Source organism: Prunus persica, chromosome G2 (genome assembly GCF_000346465.2).
Source record: "Prunus persica cultivar Lovell chromosome G2, Prunus_persica_NCBIv2, whole genome shotgun sequence".
Classification (NCBI taxonomy): Eukaryota; Viridiplantae; Streptophyta; class Magnoliopsida; order Rosales; family Rosaceae; genus Prunus; species Prunus persica.
Window position 1 is genome coordinate 18,508,750 of NC_034010.1, and position 20,018 is coordinate 18,528,767.

General features: G+C 36.2%; 3 protein-coding genes across 5 annotated transcripts in view; 2 read left to right on the forward strand and 1 right to left on the reverse strand.

The window, feature by feature from the left end:
* LOC18771888 (protein ARABIDILLO 1) lies at positions 419 to 11,592 on the forward strand. Its single transcript, XM_007203937.2, has 12 exons — positions 419 to 2,564; positions 2,717 to 2,875; positions 2,958 to 3,038; positions 3,165 to 3,296; positions 4,207 to 4,334; positions 5,029 to 5,116; positions 6,526 to 6,620; positions 7,865 to 7,928; positions 9,099 to 9,274; positions 9,918 to 10,139; positions 10,701 to 10,785; positions 10,917 to 11,592. Exons 1-12 carry the CDS (start codon positions 1,215 to 1,217, stop codon positions 11,091 to 11,093), a joined length of 2,757 nt encoding a protein of 918 aa, XP_007203999.1. The 5' UTR covers positions 419 to 1,214; the 3' UTR covers positions 11,094 to 11,592.
* On the reverse strand, positions 12,040 to 18,576 carry LOC18771025 (palmitoyl-protein thioesterase 1). The gene is made up of 12 exons (XM_007202290.2): positions 18,287 to 18,576; positions 17,105 to 17,189; positions 16,432 to 16,483; positions 16,314 to 16,334; positions 16,169 to 16,222; positions 15,493 to 15,543; positions 14,311 to 14,373; positions 13,432 to 13,497; positions 13,186 to 13,224; positions 12,966 to 13,088; positions 12,790 to 12,882; positions 12,040 to 12,619 (listed from the first exon to the last, which is right to left on the reverse strand). Exons 1-12 carry the CDS (start codon positions 18,378 to 18,380, stop codon positions 12,353 to 12,355), a joined length of 1,008 nt encoding a protein of 335 aa, XP_007202352.1. The 5' UTR covers positions 18,381 to 18,576; the 3' UTR covers positions 12,040 to 12,352.
* The window catches only part of LOC18769424, a 6,121-nt gene continuing 5,480 nt past the window's right edge, over positions 19,378 to 20,018 (forward strand). For 2 of the 3 annotated variants that reach the window (XM_020557866.1, XM_007201891.2), the window contains exon 1: positions 19,379 to 19,835. The gene's annotated coding sequence lies outside the window, so the exon portion shown is untranslated. Of the gene's footprint in view, positions 19,836 to 20,018 lie in introns of all 3 variants that reach the window. The other variant, XM_020557867.1, reaches the window with a different exon arrangement.

Sequence of the window (20,018 nt, forward strand, 5' to 3'; positions counted from 1 at the left end):
TGCCAACATTAAAAATATGGGACTTAGAAGATGTATGAGTTTTCACATTACATATGAAAAGATGATGCAACTGTATGTCACATAATGGGGCTCACTCTTCCACCTTTTCCCTAGGAGTCAATGACCATTCACAATTATTACCTTGACACAAACTAGAGTTCGACCCAATCTTTATTTTTGTCTTAGCGGATACATTAGAAGTATATTGAAATCCACAATTAGAAACAAAAAGGAAACAGAGAGGGAATGAAAATTTGGGGTAAAAAGAAGAGGGATTTCCCAATGCATTTGTTTTCATGAGATTTTATAACTATTTGATTTCCTTGGTAAAACAATAAAAATATATAAAGAATAAGGATTGTATACAATTTTTTTTAGTCCAACAATTGCATAACCCAAAAATTGTTGTTTGCCGAAACACCAAATATTGCAAACTATATAATGGAGGTTACTGATTTTTGATGCTCCTTCATGAGCTATATGGTTTTTCACACCATTCTTCTCTGGCTCCTCACACCTTAATGCTGTAATTCTTCTCTCCTTTTATCCCAATATCTCCACAGACATACCCTCCTCCCTCTTTCTCTCTCATTTGGTGCACTAAAACAAGAAGCGAAGGCTATTGGGGAGAGGGGTAGATACATGCTTTGAGGGTTTGGCTTTGCTCTCCTCTTTCTCTCTGTAAAAAACACACCTGAATTTTCTCCGACCCTTGTTCAGCTCTGTCTCCTCTCTCCCTCGCTTACTCTCTCATCGATCAAAAGCTCTATTTGCAGCTTCTAGAAAGCAATTCTATAAAAGGTATATGATTTTGTTGGAAAGCTTGAAGATTTAAGGGTATCCACATAGCCTCAGCTCGCAGGTTTGACAGAAACCATATAATTCCTTTTGTGTAATGCATTTAGGATACCAGATTTCGTTGGGTGTTTGGAATCGGTAGACTTGGATTGTTGTATGTTGTGAACCTTTTAATTCTGTTTACTACATATACAATTACTTTCTTGTCTGAGCATTAGGGTTTTTGGGGCGAACAGTATTGGTTTCTGGGCTTGTCATGTTCTTCTCCCTACTGGTTTTAGAACTTGGGATTTGAGTTTAAAGGTTACATGTCTCTGGGTCTGTGCGTTTTTCTTCACTGGTCATAAGATTTGGGTATTGTGTAGTTGAATGGTTTTGGACTATTGGTTTCTGGGTCTGTGTATATTGATTGAGATATGAGTCGTAGGGTGCGGCGGAAGGTGGCTAGGAAGGGGAAGGAGAAGGTGGTTTTGCCTTGTTATCCAGAAATTGAGGAAGAAGTTTCAGGTTCAGTGCAAAATTGGATTGTTGATTGGACTAGTTTGCCAGATGATACAGTAATCCAGTTGTTTTCGTGTCTGAACTATCGTGATCGGGCAAGCTTATCATCAACTTGCAAAACATGGAGAGTTCTTGGAATTTCTCCGTGTTTGTGGACCTCTTTGGATCTTAGGGCACACAAATGCAATGATGCCATGGCAGCTTCACTTGCTGCAAGATGTGTGAATCTTCAGAAGCTTAGGTTTCGGGGAGCAGAATCTGCTGATGCAATATTGCATCTTCAGGCCAGGAATTTACGTGAAATAAGTGGTGATTACTGCAGAAAAATAACTGATGCTACACTTTCTGTGATTGTGGCTCGGCACGAGGCACTTGAAAGCCTCCAGCTTGGGCCAGATTTCTGTGAAAGGATCAGCAGTGATGCTATAAAAGCAATAGCTATTTGCTGTCCTAAATTGAAAAAGCTTCGACTTTCGGGAATTAGGGATGTTCATGCTGATGCTATTATTGCTTTAACTAAGCATTGTCAAAATTTGACTGATATCGGGTTCATAGACTGTCTGAACATTGACGAGATGGCATTGGGAAATGTTTTATCAGTTCGTTTTCTCTCTGTAGCAGGGACGTCAAATATGAAATGGGGTGTGGTTTCACATCTTTGGCATAAGTTGCCTAACTTGACTGGGCTAGATGTTTCAAGAACTGATATTGGTTCGGCTGCTGTTTCACGGTTATTATCATCATCACAGAGCTTGAAGGTTTTATGTGCCTTGAATTGTCCTGTGCTTGAAGAAGACACCAACTTTGCTTCTCGTAAATATAAAAATAAATTGTTACTTGCCTGCTTTACAGAAATTATGGAAGAAATAGCTTTTTTATTAGTCGACATTACAAAGAAAGGGAAGAATGTGTTTTTGGATTGGAGGAATTCAAAGAACAAGGATAAGAACTTGGATGACATAATGACTTGGATTGAGTGGATTCTCTCTCATACTCTTTTGCGCATTGCCGAGAGCAATCAACAGGGTTTAGATGATTTTTGGCCCAAGCAAGGCGCATCATTGTTGCTCAATTTAATGCAAAGCTCACAAGAGGATGTTCAAGAAAGGGCAGCTACAGGACTTGCAACTTTTGTTGTTATTGATGATGAAAATGCTAGCATAGATTGCAGGAGGGCTGAAGCGGTTATGCGGGATGGTGGCATACGCCTTCTCCTAAACCTAGCAAAATCTTGGAGGGAAGGGCTCCAGTCAGAGGCTGCTAAGGTTAATTTTTTTTTTCTTCTTCTTCATGTAATTACGAGTGCTCCTCTTTTCAACTAATGCTTGTTTTATTTGGTCAGTATAGGAACTGGTTATTTGGTGATGTAGATGTGGAATTAGGCTGACTTTCCTTTTCCTATTTGTTATTTAAATAGGCTATAGCAAACTTGTCTGTTAATGCCAATGTTGCAAAAGCTGTTGCTGAGGAAGGAGGAATCAATATTCTCGCTGGTTTGGCAAGGTCTATGAACAGGCTGGTTGCAGAAGAGGCTGCTGGAGGACTCTGGAATCTTTCTGTTGGAGAAGAGCACAAGGTTTGATAGTCTACAATCTATTGTTTTCTCACATACATATACCCCAAAATTTTCCTTGTAATAAATTAAATTTTCTGGTTAGGGTGCCATTGCGGAGGCCGGTGGAGTAAAAGCTTTAGTTGATCTTATCTTCAAATGGTCCTCTGGTGGTGATGGAGTTCTGGTACATTACCTTTTTGTCCCATATTTTTTCTCTTTCCATACAATGCTAACATGTCATGCAATACACTTGGGGTTCTGTTGCATGGTGATTAAAGTTGTGGCTTGCTTCCCATGTGTGTCATTTCAGGAACGTGCAGCTGGTGCACTGGCGAATTTAGCTGCTGATGACAAGTGTAGCACAGAGGTTGCTGTGGCAGGTGGTGTGCAGGCTTTGGTGATGCTTGCTCGTAACTGCAAGTTTGAGGGAGTGCAAGAGCAGGTAGTAAATCTTTTCATTGTCACGGTGTCCTGGATGTGCATACTGAAATCTCTAGGATGCCCACTTAAGTGATTTGTAAATAAAATTTCAGAAATCAATGTCGCTTGCTTTCTTGATGCCTACATGTTTGTTTCTTTAGACTAACTTAGAAGCCTTCTTACTATTTATTTTAAATATTGCTATAATTTTGGTGGGCTCAATTGGATCATTTGATCTTATAATATTGCTAAGCTCCAAATAACAACTCGACAAAGACTCAACTTCAGCTTGTGTATAATCTATTGTATAGCTAAAGATGGTTGACGTTTTAGGAAAAGCTTATTTTCAAGAAACCTTCAAATCTGGTCTTGATCATTGTGGTTTTGACCTTGACACCCACCTCGTCAAGATTCAGGTTGTAGGGACTGGTTTGTCCTTTGTTTATAAGAATCTCATACTATTTTCTTATGATCTGTCTCGGTCTAAGGCTCCTATGGTGTGCCTCCGTATCTAAGTGCCAATTCATGGCTTGGACTTATGGCAGGCAGTGTAACATTAAATTAATGAAAAGTTTTCCTTATTCTATGTATTCACTGGATCTTCTAGTGACATCCGTTCACTATTGTATTGGATTCCCTTTCATTCAGCCTCATCGATAATACCTAATCCCATATGTTTTTTCTTTCCGCGCTTTGGTTCTAAAATGGTATGGGCTAGGAATTTTTTATGTTTCCAAGTAGATTTCTTAATTAAAACGTATTTTCAAATGTCAAATATTATTTAGTTTGGTGCTCATCTTACAATGGGATCCTCTCTCTCTCGCTCTCTCCCCTACTTCCCTCTTGTTTATGCACCTGTGTGTTTGCTTGTGAACATGTGCATTGTGTGTTGCTTTCTAGCAAATTATTTAATGCACTTCTGGTTATACCAGGCTGCCCGTGCCTTGGCGAATTTGGCTGCTCATGGAGATAGTAATAGTAATAATGCTGCAGTTGGACAAGAGGCAGGTGCTCTTGAAGCACTAGTTCAGCTTACACAATCTCCTCATGAAGGTGTCAGGTAGTTTACTGTGGATTACGTTTTACATTATTGTTTAAGCTACTTGAATATTTTGGGTGAATTTATTTGTATTCGTTTGATATTTTTTTTGTCATCTACGTATACTTTCATTCCAGTGAATTTTTTTATTCTTATTTAATTTCTGTATACACACCAATGGGACAAGGTACCTCTGCTCCCTCTTCCTCTTCCTCCTCCACCAAACACCACAATAAAAGGAAGCATAATCTCAATTAAGGAACAAAAGTAATAAGAAAATTTTCAATTGTTAAGAAATGTTCATTGATATGCTTAAGCTTTAGACTTGTTGAGAGTATCTCATTTCGGGAATGCAAAGTCTTGAGTTACAACATATAATGTCAAGGGCCTCTTCACTCATGGCAAATTGGTTTTGGGTTGGATGCCCTAACTTCTACATAGTATTAGGCGAGAAATTCACATTTTAGGCCTAGTGGTCAAGCATGCTCCTACGCCACCCAATATAAGTTATCTGTGTTTGGCTACCACACGTGAGAGGGCATGTTGAGAGTATATCCCACATCGGGAGTGTAAAGCCTAGTGTTACAATATAATGTCTTAGGCCTCTACAACTCATGACCAATTGGTTTTTCACTCTCTTCATTTTGTTTATAGCTTTTTCAACTTCTATCTGTGCAACCAAGGTAAAACTATACCTTGTTTTCCTGTTTAACAGGCAAGAGGCAGCTGGTGCATTGTGGAATCTATCGTTCGATGACAGAAACCGAGAAGCAATTGCTGCAGCTGGTGGTGTTGAGGCCTTGGTATGATATATTATTTACCCTCATTGATCACAACACTATAATGCCAGTAGCATCCATGCTAGCTTCTCATTCAAATCCCTAAAAGAAAGAAAGTGTTTCATGATAAGTATATTGCTTGATGTGCTTTAGAGGAAGAAAATTGTTTGGTCCTATGTAGAAATAGCTTCTTAATCTCTCAATGCTTACTGTCATAGAGGTTGCTTGCTGACTCGGGGAACAAAAATAATTGATTGGAACTCTTTGCCCCAAAATTTACTACTTGTTGAAAATGATAATTGAAAATACCAATTTTTTTCACCATGATGCATAATGAAGAGTGCGTATGGAAGACGTTCCTGTCCGCTGATGTTGATAAGGAAAGTACAGTGATTTTACCTTTTCTTGTTTTTGAGATTCATGGGAAGGGTTGTTTTTGCATTGAAATCTGTTCTCTATTTATTAGTGGAAAAGCCATTTATTTGTTTTAAATTTATTAAGATATTCTACAAGAGGAGAATGCCCAGGTTTGAACCCAGTCTTTGTCCTTGAAAGCAGTGTATTACCCTGATGTGCTGTGAGGGGACCTAGCTCATTCAAAACTGTAACCATATAATTTTATTTTAGGTTTCCAAAAATATATGTATGCTAATTTCAGTTTTATCAACTTTTTTGCTTGAAGCTGAACTTTTTCCCTTGTTTTTATGTATTATTTATTTTCTCTGGAGAATTTAATAGGTTGTTACTATGCTGTAATAAATGCTATTTTATGATGAAAGAGTCTTTATTAAGAGTTATGTCACAATTTAGGGTTTGACCAAAACTTGTTACCTTTCTGGTCTGGATCTAAGAGAATATCAAGGGAAATTGATTAAAACAGATGGTTTTAGTAGTTTCTTTGTGTGAACCATTTCATATCTGCATGAAACCTTTTGGTGATAATTTGAATGGCATTTGGACTCACAATTTGTAAGCTGAAGGATGGGAAAACCCTTCCAACATGCATACTTTCTAGCAATTTTTTTTTTGTGTTTTTGTTTATGTACTGTTAGTTTTTTGTCATGCAAGATTACAATTTAAACCCAAACGTATAATCTGGGTCCAGTTGGTTTCTTGTCAGTTTGAGTTAAAAATGTGAATGTTATGCTAGCCCATTTCATTTTTGCTGCACCAACGGATACATTTTGACACAAATTTTTTTTGTATATGCCCATTTATGTGAGAAAATGCTGATTTCAAGTTGAGTAGGGAAATTTATATTGTTTAAAAGTTTTGGTACAATTTAACAATTCAATCTTTCATTTGAGCTAAAATAGTAATACTTTGAAATTGTTGTTTTGTTTAAGCTTAAGTGACCCGACTAGCTAAAGTGCAATTTTTTTATATTATACGCCAGAAAGTTGCATTGTATGTATCTCACGTGGGTTATTTAGGTTGCTCTTGCACAAGGCTGCTCAAACGCCTCCCCAGGTCTTCAAGAAAGGGCTGCTGGTGCTCTTTGGGGATTGTCAGTGTCAGAAGCCAATAGGTATGTGCTTGCTCTTCTTAACACAACTAGGAATGACTAGTTCAAAAACCAATATGAGACATAGAGTTTGGCCTGATAATGCATGTCTTTTTGTAGATATCGTTTACTTATTTATTTCAAATGTATGTATCTTATATCATTACTGAACTTGTTGGAATGCAATGTGAGATATCTGGTCTCACTCTGGAGCTAGACAGTGATGATTAGTTTCTTGAAACTTTTGCTGCCAAACAAGTGTAGAAAGTATAAAAGGAAGGAAATGTTGGTGGTGGGGGAGGTCGGTGTGTGTGCTGTCCATTGGGTCAACTTGCAGGTTATGTACACTTGCATGAAAAAAGAAGTGTAATATACATTTTTTTTTTTTTTTTGTTTTTTTTTGGGAATAGAAGCATTTTTTATTCAAAATTTGAAAGGATAAAAAAGGAGGACATTTAGAACACAGACAAAAAGAAAGAAACACTAGCCAGTGAAACAAACATGAGGCCACTCAACACAGAAAACAAAACAGCCAATCAAAAGACAACCCCTTAAGATACTACAGCCAGCAGATTGCGCATAATTGTAGGATAGGATATATCCTCAAAAGCAAGGGAAGTTGATGCCCAAAGGGCAGCCCAAAACTTCACTCTATCCCATAACTCTACCACTCCCACTCCCTTTCCCTTATAATCCTCGAAGATTCTTGTTATGTTCCAGCCAAAGGTTCCAGATCACTGCCTGCATCAGAATGCCCCAAAGGATTTTAGCTTTCTTTCCCCTTCCCAAAGCATCAAATTTGATGGAAAAAATTTCAAAACAGCCTTTCGGTATTATACATGAAAAGGGTTTAGGGTAATATACATGAAAACCTTGAGCGAGTAGATAATCTGTGAGCAATTATTAGAACCCAGATTCCATCTAAAGGACTTATTAAGTTGAAGTTACGAAATTATCTAATCAATGCCCATAATTAGTTGTGTTACTTGATCATGCTTCATTTGGGTAATGGGGTAATTTTTCATTCTGGAATGATTCCTTTCAAAATTACTCAATTCTTATGCTCTTAAAGAATATCACTCACTTCTGCCTTTTATGAATGGATCAAATAACTAGTGATCTGCTAAATATCCTTGTTCTCCAGTCACATATTGTTGTTTTTCGAAATCCATCGTAGTCTTAAGACTCCCATGTTCTTTCAATGATATGGATATTTACTATTCATTCAATGCTGGAATTATTGATATTCACTTTTTGTTCGTTGTTAGCATTGCCATTGGACGGGAAGGAGGTGTTGTGCCTTTGATTGCATTGGCACGTTCTGAAGCTGCAGTAAGTATTTATTTTATTTTTTCAATTATCATTCGAAATCTTTAAGGTCTATTTTAAAACTATTGTCTTAACTTTGTTGTCAAATGCAGCTGTAGTTTTTTTTTTTTTGATGAGACAGCAGTAGTTATTTTCAAGATTAGTAAAAATCGTCAAAAGGAACAAATCATGTAGTGTTAGACATTTTAGATGTTGTTTTCGGTTGTGGCCTGCTTGGCCACTTCTGCTATATGTTTCTTGTGTCATTTAATAAAAGTTGGTTTCTTTGAAAAAAAAATGACGAAATTTCTATTCTGCCACTAAAACTTGATCCGGAAATTCTTATAATGGTTTACATTTCTTAAACAAGCCAAGTATGTTTGAAATTTCCAAATTTAGGGTGAAATGGTAAAACAAACATTTATAAGGGAAAAATTATCTTGTGTAAACAAAATATTCCTGGTCAATAAGAGGAAATGAAGCACTGTTAAGAAATTTTTTATATTATTTTTATATTTTTATTTTATCAAAATTGCAGATGGTTTTTATAGTTAAAGAATGATAGTTGCGTTGACTACTAAGATTGTTTGAGAAATAAGTTTAATAGCACTCCATCGTTGTGGATTGCACTCATCTAGGCTCTGGAATTGATTACTCAATTTATGGGAACATATGTTTTTCCAAAATGAAATATAGAAGCTGAATTTAGTGACAGTGCATGCTTCAGTTTGAAATTAAGTATGAAACAGTATAGTATTTGAGTAGTTTCGCGTGTCTTTTTTTTTAGTAGATAATAGCCGACAATCTGTAAAATAATGAGATACGAGAAATTTTGGGAACCAAAGCTAAGATCTCTACATCCTGTATTAGCTGTTAGTCAAATTAGGAAAGTTCTTATACTCATTTACTTTTTTTTGGTTTTCATTTAGTGTTGAATAACAGCACGACGCTACAAGGCTTTTATATTGCTTCAAAGTTCCAAAATAATGAATGCATATAAATTCACTTGTGTTCCAATTGGAAAGTTTTTAAGTTATTTAACCTTTGTCTTTGTTCAAGGTATATGCTTCATTGAGTTTAGTGCATGTACTTACAGATATCTGCTCATGTCTCCTATCAACCTCTTTTTGTTTGATTTTACTTTTTCCTACAATATGAAAGTGATATGATTTTGATTTTTTCTTCAACTTTCAGGATGTCCATGAAACAGCTGCAGGTGCTCTTTGGAATCTTGCTTTTAACCCTGGTAATGCTCTCCGTATTGTGGAAGAAGGAGGTGTTCCTGCTCTTGTTAATCTTTGTTCTTCATCGGTGTCAAAAATGGCTCGCTTCATGGCTGCATTGGCATTGGCGTACATGTTTGATGGCAGGTACTTGTTGTAGCATGACTGTAGCCTAGCTGTTTTCTGTGTGGATATTACTCTTTATTTTGTTTCAAGATTCTTTTGAATGCCTGGATTTTTGTTCTATATGTAATGGGGTTTAATATCCTTTTGAGTCTTATGGTTTATTCATTTTAAGGAAACCTGGTTTTGCTGGTAGCTCTGACAAGATGATTTCAGTGTAGAAACCTTTGATTCAAAATATCATGCCTTAGACATGGGTGGAATTTATCCTTTTGAAGTGTTTTCCTTTTATTTTTTTGGGAATTTTGACGTTCTTGTGTATTATATAGGAATATCTTGTAGTAAAGAGATATAGAGAACTTGTTTTGGTTGAAAACCTTGATTTAAAAAATACCTACAGCTTATAAGTCACACTATATTATTAGAGAGTGCGCATCTCGACCTGTCAGAGTATGTGAAGTTGGTGGCCATGCTTATTTTTTTGTGACATTTATTTTGCTGTTTCCTATGGCATAGGTATATGATAATGATTATTTACATGGGAAGTAAATTTTCTCACTATGCAAGTGGGATGAAAATTGTTTCTGGGAGTAACATGCATCTATATATCTTAAAGTTTTTCTTAATTTTTTTTCCATATGTTAAAGTTAGTTAATGCTCTGTGCAGAATGGATGAATTTGCCTTGATAGGGACTTCATCAGAAAGCATCTCAAAGAGTGTGAGCTTAGATGGCTCTAGAAGGATGGCTCTTAAGCACATTGAGGCCTTTGTCCTCACATTTTCTGATCAACAAACGTTTTCTGCTGCTGCAGCATCATCAGCCCCTGCAGCATTGGCACAAGTGACCGAAGGTGCTCGTATTCAAGAAGCAGGACATCTGAGATGCAGGTTCTCTCTTTCTCTCTCTGGCTTTGTTTATCCTTTTCCGTAATCACTCACTCATTGTTCCTTTGGCCTTCCTCTCATCTTCTTTCATTAGGTTATACAGGCATATAATCATCCAACTTCTAAGCCACTCATTTGGTTCCCTTGAATGCCTGTTAGCCATCCTTAGTTTGTTAATATTCTTACTCCTGCATACCATGCATTTTGTGGAAATCATGTGTCATCTATAACATATTCAACAGTCGTAGTTCCAATCCAATGTTTTCCAGGACCTTTTAACCTTTTTGCTATGGTTGAAATTTACAAAATAACATTAAAATATAATCCAAATTACTTGATAATTTATTTTTGATAGTATTACTTTTATCTCCTTGGTGGTGTCGATCGATTATTTATTTATCTTCTAGTGGTTGATGTTTGTGTAAAGATTGTTTTACTGTTCTGGTTTATGTACATCTAACCAGGAAGTTCATTTATATTGTCAATTGAGAGGGCTACTTTGATTTTTCCCCGTAGTATTTGCCTTTTTTAAATCAGAATTTTGACTTTTCCTTGTACTGTCAGCGGGGCTGAAATTGGAAGATTTGTTACCATGCTGCGGAATCCATCATCTGTTCTCAAGGCATGTGCTGCATTTGCTCTTCTTCAGGTAATTGTGCATATTTAGACTCTCCCTCTTTGAGAAAGGGTATATTTCCAGGTGGTGTTCAGCGCCAATGCATATATCCTTTATTTATTTAAGGAGAACAGTCTTTTATGTATGCACTCTTTCAACTGCAGTTTACCATTCCTGGTGGCCGGCATGCCATGCACCATGCCAGCCTTATGCAGAATGCAGGAGCAGCACGTGTTCTGCGGGCTGCAGCTGCTGCGGCAACTGCTCCGCTTGAAGCCAAAATCTTTGCTAGAATTGTGCTTCGCAATCTTGAGCATCACCATATAGAACCATCACTCTAATTCATCTGTCAGCAAAACATCTCCGTTTAGGGTTGTTGATGGAGGCTGATTTAATGCTTTGTTATGAGCTTCCGTGGACAGCAGGATGTCGCACCACAAGGATGCATGCTGTTCTCTGTAATCTTTCATGTAAAAGAACTAAACCTTGCCCTGACAGCAAATCAGCTTGATCTTCATTTTTTCTTCTGTCCCCCATTTCTGAGGCATAAAGATGGTTAATTTAGGCTCAAGTAACCCACCCCCTTTGTACCAAATCATATAAGGAAAAAAAAAAGTTTGTTTAGATGGGGGATTAGTTTAAGCACTTGTATCCTTAACCATTTTCAATTTTTGTTCGTATTCTTTGTGATGATGTCTCCTATATAGTGATATATATTAAAGCTGTTTGAGACTCGTCCTGGCAACAATCTGGTGAAAAACTGCATTAGTTGATCCTCTGTCCATTTCTTTTTAGTTGCAGCTTTGAAGAAATGGACTAATAATCTAAGAATGTTTTTTTTAGTACTGGCAGTATTCCGAGGTGATGCCTCTGAGGATATACATTGTGAATAAATTACATGTTTATCTCTTTGTTTCAACTATACCCTACATTAGTGAAATAGGCATGGATAGATAACACCGGTTCCATGGTTTATGCAAGAATCGCATAATGTTGAAAACCATGCAAATTTGAGAAACAATGGAGTCGAATAGAGAACTAGGGTTTGAAATAGAATTGTATTTATACGTTCTAGTTATGCAATGTTTTCAAATTGTACTATTCTTGCATGTACTATTGAAACTGGTGCTATCTATGCCTATTCACCCTTTGAGCTGTAAGTAGTCCCAAAATTTTGGAGAAATGGCAAGAGTTTGAACTCTTCGGTCGTTTATATAACCTCAAATTTGGAAATTCTAATTGCCTTGGTATTGGAACATAAACGCAATTCTAAAACAAGGTAATAAAGTTTAACTTTCGTTCCTTAAATATGATTTTTATTATCACTCCCAAAAGAAAACGATTTGGTTTATGCTATTTGGATACGCTAAGTTAGCAATCTCGTAAGAAAAAAAAAAATTATGAAGTAAGGTTTGGAAGAACCTCGTCAAATGCAATTGCCACTCTGCAGTGCAAAATCCACTTCTCCATTCTCCAATGAGGCATAATAAAGACACAAGAAGTCCCATTCTAGTATAGCACCTACTGTTTAAAAATGAAAACATACGTGGTAACAATCACTTCACAGCCTCCTTCTGTATATCCCGTGTTCTTACTCAGATTAAACCACAGTCAATACCAATTGCCGATGCTCTGTGAGCCCGAAAAGATCCAGGAAGTTGTTCCAGATGGATGAAAATGATTTATGTGATGAAGGCTCTGCTATCTTGGGCTGCATTGAGGCTTCGTTTTCCAAGTATGGCACAACATACTTTTTCATGTCGCTTCGAGAGATGTGAAGATGGCCCCCTGATACCTTAATGAACTTAACTTTTCCAGCTTCATCCAAGGTTTTCAAGCCAATCCAGTCTTCAGTGTACAGCTTGGTCTGCAGGATAATACAATGTTCAGAAATCCTAAAGCTTTAAAGTATAGTACATTGACAGCCAAAAAGCACTAGGCAACAAGAATATGGACTTCTCTCCATGGTCTCAGATTATAAAGCACAAACTTTTATTATTCAGTACTTGAGCAAGAACTATGGAGTAGATAGGTTACCTCTTGCGCGGGCAAAATAGGATCAAAGGCCCCATCTGGGAAATATCCAAACCAGGAGGTCTCCTTGGGTATCAATATAGTGTCCTGCTCAAACTAACCATGGACGCCAGGGAAATTTAGAACTACAAACTGAATCGTTTCAAATGGGCCACAGAAAATATAACTCTAAACCTCACCATAATTAATACCAACTTCTCTAAGCTTGAAAACCGTTCCTTATAAGTGGAATTGCTCATAGTCTTTCTTTCATTGTTCAACCTTGGAAGGAACCTACACCCTTTTAAATAGGCAGCAATGTCCTGGAGAATAAAAAGGTTGATGAAGTTTAACTCTTGGTGCATGGAACCTACAGGCAGTACAAAAAATCTTTTAAGCTAACTCATGGATTATACTCACAGTAGGGATTTTAAGATAACCACTTGGAGACAAATGTTCCTGCAAACACATCAAAAGTAGGTAATTCAATTGGCGAGTTTCCAACAGAGATAAATAACAAGAGAGAAACAGGACAACTTGGTCACAAGAATCTCAACAGAGATACCATTTTACTGAGGCAAATGTTACTGTCTCCTGTTTCAGAAACTTAAATACAAAAGAAAAAAGGACAAAAATTAAGAACTTGAGAGCTCAATAAGTTTAAACCTGGACATAGCTGCTGTAGATCTCTGACTTGATTAAGTTGTCCAGAAGCGCACAAATCCATTCGGACTGCAAAACATAAAATATATAACTAATATATTGGTAAGTGAGTAATATAACATATATTCGATATTACTTATTCCACTGATATTATTTATTTCCCCATCATATTCTAAGTCTATCAATATTGATTTCTGTTGCCAAGGGTTCCAAAGACAAAAACGCATTTCAGTGTCTTTCTGATCAGCATGGGATGGAAATAGAATATTGATTCTGTCACTTCACGTTTTACAAAGTTGAAAGGGAAGGTGAAAACAACAGAATATCTGGTCTGTTCTCATGACAAAAATTCTGGTTGTTTTAAATTCACGCAAAATAATAATTTGCCACGGAAATAATTTTGAAGTAACATGAATGGTGAAGCACCAATGTCATATTCCAAATACCACACATGTAACTTAGTTTTAACTGGATTCAATGTAGACAAATACTTGAATGAAGTTATATTGCATAGAATAGCTCAAGTCCTAATAACTCCAAAAGGAAACATCATTATCTTTCTGAACAGCGCTCAACAACAGTGAATATTCTAAATTCAGGATGCTTTCGGTTTACATATGGGACATCATATTGAAATATTTTACTGGGGTTGATTCACAATATGTTTATCTCACATATGAGGGAAATAACCAAGTCTTTATTTCATCCTAATAGATTTTGTCCTGTTTATCAGGATTTTGTGTTTAAACTAACTACTTAAGCAAGTGTGCATTCCAAATACAATAAAAACCTAGAAAATGACTTTATTATACATTGTAAGTAAAATTATTCAAAATGATAATTTTTTTGTTGAAAACAGAGAGAAGAGGAAGAAGCACATACTCCACAAAATGGAATAGAAGCAGTACCAGCATGGGGACCTGCTAGTGATATAAAATTCTTAACCTGTTTCACATATATAAATATACAATGGAACATTAGCGATTTAGAAAATTGATACAGAAAAAATAAGTCAGCACATGTAATAACAAAAGGTGCTACAAGGTAGAGAAAGAAATACAAGGGACAACACTGATGAAGATGGCAAAAACTGATCAGGTAATGTTAGGTTCACACAATCTTCTCCCTACAATCAACCCAATACCCTTTTGGTCTTATCATTGCTAAATGTATTATAGTAGTAGGGTAAAGAGGCTGAGATGATTAGTATGGTTGGCGTTTAATCCATCTGTTAAAGTTTAAGCATCCAACCCAAAACCATTTGAAATGAATGAAGACCTAGGATTTTATGTACTCTTATGCAAGGCTTAGACTACCCAATGTGAGATTTTTATATGTGGTCGAAATGAGCGAAATATGTGGATCAATATACTTAGGTAACGTGGAGCACATACGGCCAATTGGGCCTGGCATGTGGATGAACGCTCACTCTGATATCGTGTTAAATTCAAAGCATCGTACCTAAAACCAATTGGCAATGGCCCATGCAAGACTTACAAAGTTACAATAACTGATGTGGGATTTTAGCAGAAGACTACAAGAGTTTAGATGGATGGAACTAATGGAAGGTTTCGGAAGGACTTGGAAAGACACAAAATCCATAGGGATTAGACTAGCGCTTTTTGAAATGGATAGGTTGAGAGTAACAAGATGAGGTGCTTTCATCATACATGGATACGAACAGTAACAGAAGCCCACCACACTTTTGAAAAGAAAATGTGAATCAGTCTTATAGAATTGTGAACCACTTTACATTTAGTGCAGTGACGCACTATATTTGTAACAACAAAAACTAGGAATGCTGAAAATAGCAATAAACAGGTTTAAGTAACAAAACTTTTGTGGAGCTTAATAAAGGAAAAATATGCCTTCTCACTTTCCTATTATATTGAGTTACCAGATCAAGATGAATTTCTTTTACCAGGAAACCATTTCATGCTTTACAATCATGTACAAAACAATATATGTTTAAGGATTACAATTATGCATGAATATTAATAAAAAAATGTTTAAGAAAAATAATAGAAAAGGCAATATCATATATATTGTCAAGTTAGTTCTTACAGGAGGTCCCCCATCACAAAATTCAATTACTCCTCGACCAACCATGTTACCCTGTGAAACATAACGAATGCGGAATATGTTATCAACAACTAAATCATTAGAATCAATACAAAGTTGAATAGTCGAAAACTAAATGGAAAAACTACAATGGATGAATGCAATCTAATCACCAAAAATTATATAAGGCAACTAAAAGTCCTAAATTCACATGGAAATTTCCCCACCTTTCATGAAGGCACTTATACAATCATTAAACTGCACTAAAACTGAGAAGACAGTTACAACTGTATGTATGCACATCTGTATGCTAGGTGTTCTTCAATATTGTGACCTCGCAGCTTGTGCACCATCAAGGGTACAAGAACTTCATAGTAATTGCTAAGTAAGAAAGAAAAAAAAGAATGCTAGGAGAGACCATCAGCAATACAGAAGAATGACTCATGGAGCTGGTAAACGTAAGAAATAAGCCAAAGCTTAAACACTCACCAGCTGAAGTTTAAACGAACACATGTGAAGCATTATATTTCTTTCTTTTTACTTTGAAAAAATAGACATAAGTCCTACATTCATGCAGAGGGTCCATGGATGGAGAAGAAATATCTTATAGTAGCAGCAGCAGATTATGAAGGAAAAACACAAGTGGGAACAAATAACTTTTACAACCCCTGTCAATCACCTGAGAAAGTCCAACCATGTTGTAACCCTCACTTAATTCACTTATATTTTTCACCTGTAATTGGCATGGAAATTTGTTAAGAAAGGTGTTATAATTTAATTTCCAGAATGAAGAATTAAAATGTATTACCAAACTATTTCACCACCTTCTCGCAAGCAATGGTCGTCTGCAAGTAGAAGTATAATAAATTATTTTCGAAACTACATATGGAATATTAATATATTATTGATAGAAAGCACTCATACTATTAGTTCAAGAGTCACCTGTTCCAATAAGGGCACAGTCCAGGAATCCCACGATCCATCCCCAATTTCTCTACAGAGAAAAATGAAATCAGAAACAGGACTTGCATTAATCATTTACTGATGTTAGCCTGATCAGAGGTGCACAATTTGATGTTCAGAAGAGCAGCAAACAATAACAGTGAACTTGACAAATTGATACAAAATTTACGTCACATTCATACATGTCACAATTTCTGACAGAGTGTTCGTATTGGGAAATATTCAGTTTATTGAATAACTCTTAAAACCTTTTGACAGCAGAGTTTAAGCTTGTTATGTCTTGATAGGCAACAGCACTGGTTTGGAAACTTTTTGAGAAACATACCAAATTAATGACGAGAGTTCTGTGATATTAAAAAAAGACTTGTTGATGACCCACAAAAGTTCGGGAGCGCATTTATGTGTTCCTTAAAGAGGTTGCTCCTGGGACCTGAAACTCGGACTAGTGTGTTGAGTTTTTACTCTATTTGATTAACTTAATGCACAGGTTTGATGATGCCTCCAGCAGTCTTAGGAGAGTCCCACAAATCAAGTCTGTGTCATGCAAGCAGCATAAGGGAAGTGTGGAATGTGAATTCCTTAGCTTTTTAGGGTTAGAGCTGGGATATAACCATTAGAGAATAAATATAGTAGAACAAGTTTAATAGCATACATGCAGTATCCTTGAGAACCCGACCAGTTGCTTAAGAGCTCAGTAAATTGTGTGACTCCTCGGTTGCTGCATTTATCTCCAATGCCTGTCATTGAATATAAATAAATAAAGTCCCAGCTTTATGATGATTTAACTAACTCTTCCCAACATCATACAAGATTCATTTCTCAAAATAGCCAATGTAGACACAAGTCTACCATCAGAGTGTATGAGAGACAAAGTCCAAGTATATGTTAGAAGCACGAAAATATTTTGAAGAAACTTTTTGTTACCGACTTGTTTCAGCAGCCCAAAAATTCAGATTTTGAAAGATAATTATTGAACACAGATCTACAATGCTATCACATAGTTTTCCTAAGTTAAAGGGAGAAGCAAAGAACAAAGTCACTAAAGAGTTGTTTGACAAATTGTCAGTCTCTTTAGCCCAGTAATATCTAAGTATGTACATAGTCCGCAGATTATGTATGAAAATTAAAGCATGCATATGACCGAGTCTACTTCTTCATAAGTACCAACTACTTCATTTCGTCTACTATTTTCCACCATTTGTTTAAGACAAACGTGCACATACATGGTAGCTACCTGACTAGATGGATATACTTTTCATACAATTTACAGCTTCACAGATACTTTGGACATAAATAAGGCCCAAAATTTATGCCCTCTTGTTTGCCTACAGTTTCTTAGCTACCAAAGAAGATGAAACCAAAAGGCCAATTTTCCACAAATGTTATTCCTTACACTACCTCACATACAAACAGAGCTAAACTGTCGATGATCTTATGGGAGATGAATTCATTTCAACGTTCCCGCACCAACTCAGAAATGGAAAACATACTGACAAACGAATACTAGACTGTGAGCATCAGCCCAAAATAAAGAAAGAAAAGAAAAGAAAAGAACTTTATAGATGCTAAGACTGTTGCTAAATATGGAAGAAAAACAAGCTAACAGTGCAACAGAAATGGAAGCAAACTAAACCGCAGAGAATATCCTTTTTTCTCATAAAAAATTCTAACTTGGTCATTGCATTGTTTGCTCTTATTCACAAAAACAGAGCTACTAGCATTACTATAATGGGTCAAAGAGCATAATAAGCAGCAACAAAATTCACTCAAAACCCATTAAGAGCTGCAGAAACCCATGAAATTGAAAAGAAAAACAAAAGGATGACAGATTTACCATGAAAAACAATGAAAGGAACAGAGTGGATTAGTGGGATAAGAGTGATGATGAAGAAGAAGATGAAAATGATTGATACTGGTGGAGAAGTCATTGTTGCTAAATGGGTTTTTGCTTAAAGTTGCCAAAAGCTTTGGAATTCTAGAGAGGTTTAAAGGTTCGGAGTCTCAAGGATTTTGGTGGAGTAGGACTCCTGAGAAAATGGTTTGTTTACAGAGAGAGAGAAGAGAAGTTGGGTTGATTATTCTGGAAACAGAAGAACATGCCAACTACCGTTCCTACAGTTGACTATTATTTGCCATTAATAGAGGCACCACACTCATCCAAATGTCATTTTGAGTTAGAACTCCTTTGACAAAAGACAAATTTCTACCAATGGCTCTCTGGTCTTTTGCTAATGATCTGTTTGGTGGCATATAAGATTTAGCTTTTATTTATTTTGTGGGACTCAAATATCATAAAACAATAATTTTTTTTATTTAAAAAAACAATTATGTGGGACTCAAATCAAATCTCATAAATGAGACGGTTGCCTTTTACTTATGTTGTTTAAAAGTACATTTTTTAAATTTATTTTTCCAGATGAGAAAAAACAAATTCTGCTGGGGAAAATAAAGAGAAAAGGAAATGAAGTGACAAATTGAAGGAAAAGAGTTTTGGTTAATAGCTTGTGTAACAGTGTGAGAATGGCCGGTGTGTGTGACCATCCATTTATCTAAATAAGAATAAAACTTTAGTGCCATATAAAATTACTTGAAACAAGAAAGTCATAAATTGAAAAATTCATGAATCGAAAAATAAGAAAGGAGTATAAAATCAACCAATTTACAATATGAAAAGAGGTAAGTGCTCATGTGATAAAATCCTATTAAGGGAGGGCTCCAAATTCACATATGTTTCAGATTTTGTGGTCCCTTAAAGTAAAATTAGTTACAAATTAGCTTGAGAACGTTAAGGTCAAAGTGCTATTAATATGGAGGGAAAAAAGGGGAAAATCTTCAATTCTAATCCTATCACATCATACCTATAATGGAATATGCCAATAGCAGCACCCACTTAAAAGAATAAATAAATAAATAAGTTGAATTTTAAAGCAATTTTGATTCATAATTTAATACAATGAATTATATAAACCTGGTACAGCAATTAACCAGTGAGACAGAAGTTGGTTGCTTGTTTTGGTTTTAGTTTTCTCATTTTAAAAAAAAACACCTACATTAAAAAAGAAAAAAAAACCAAGGCCAGCACATGTGAATTCATCGATCATATTATTTGGACCCACACGTGCGGCCCACGATTTCATCAAAATCCGACCACATTAGTGATTGGACTGTCTTTAATTCTAGAGAGAGAGAGAGAGAGAGAGAGCGACTGTATGTGACTGTGAGAGGGCGAGAAAAAGTGCCACCAAGAGAGCCTTCCCTTGGGCCCCAATCAGAGTTCGCCACGCCCACGTCTCACTTATCTGTCACCGGCTCCGACGCTTAACTGGGCCGGCAGTCACATGCTCTTTCGCGCTCCTACCCACAACAGATTTCCTCAATCTCAGGTTGCTCTCTCGCTCTCTCGCTTCTGAAAATTTTCTTAGGGTTTAGGGGGTTTTATGATTTGTATTGAAAATCGAGACTTTATTCTCGTGTTATCAATTTGCTGTTTTAAATTTTTAGTCTTTTGATATTATGACAAGATTTATGGATTATTCAATTTTTTTTTTCCCCTTTTTCTTTGGGGA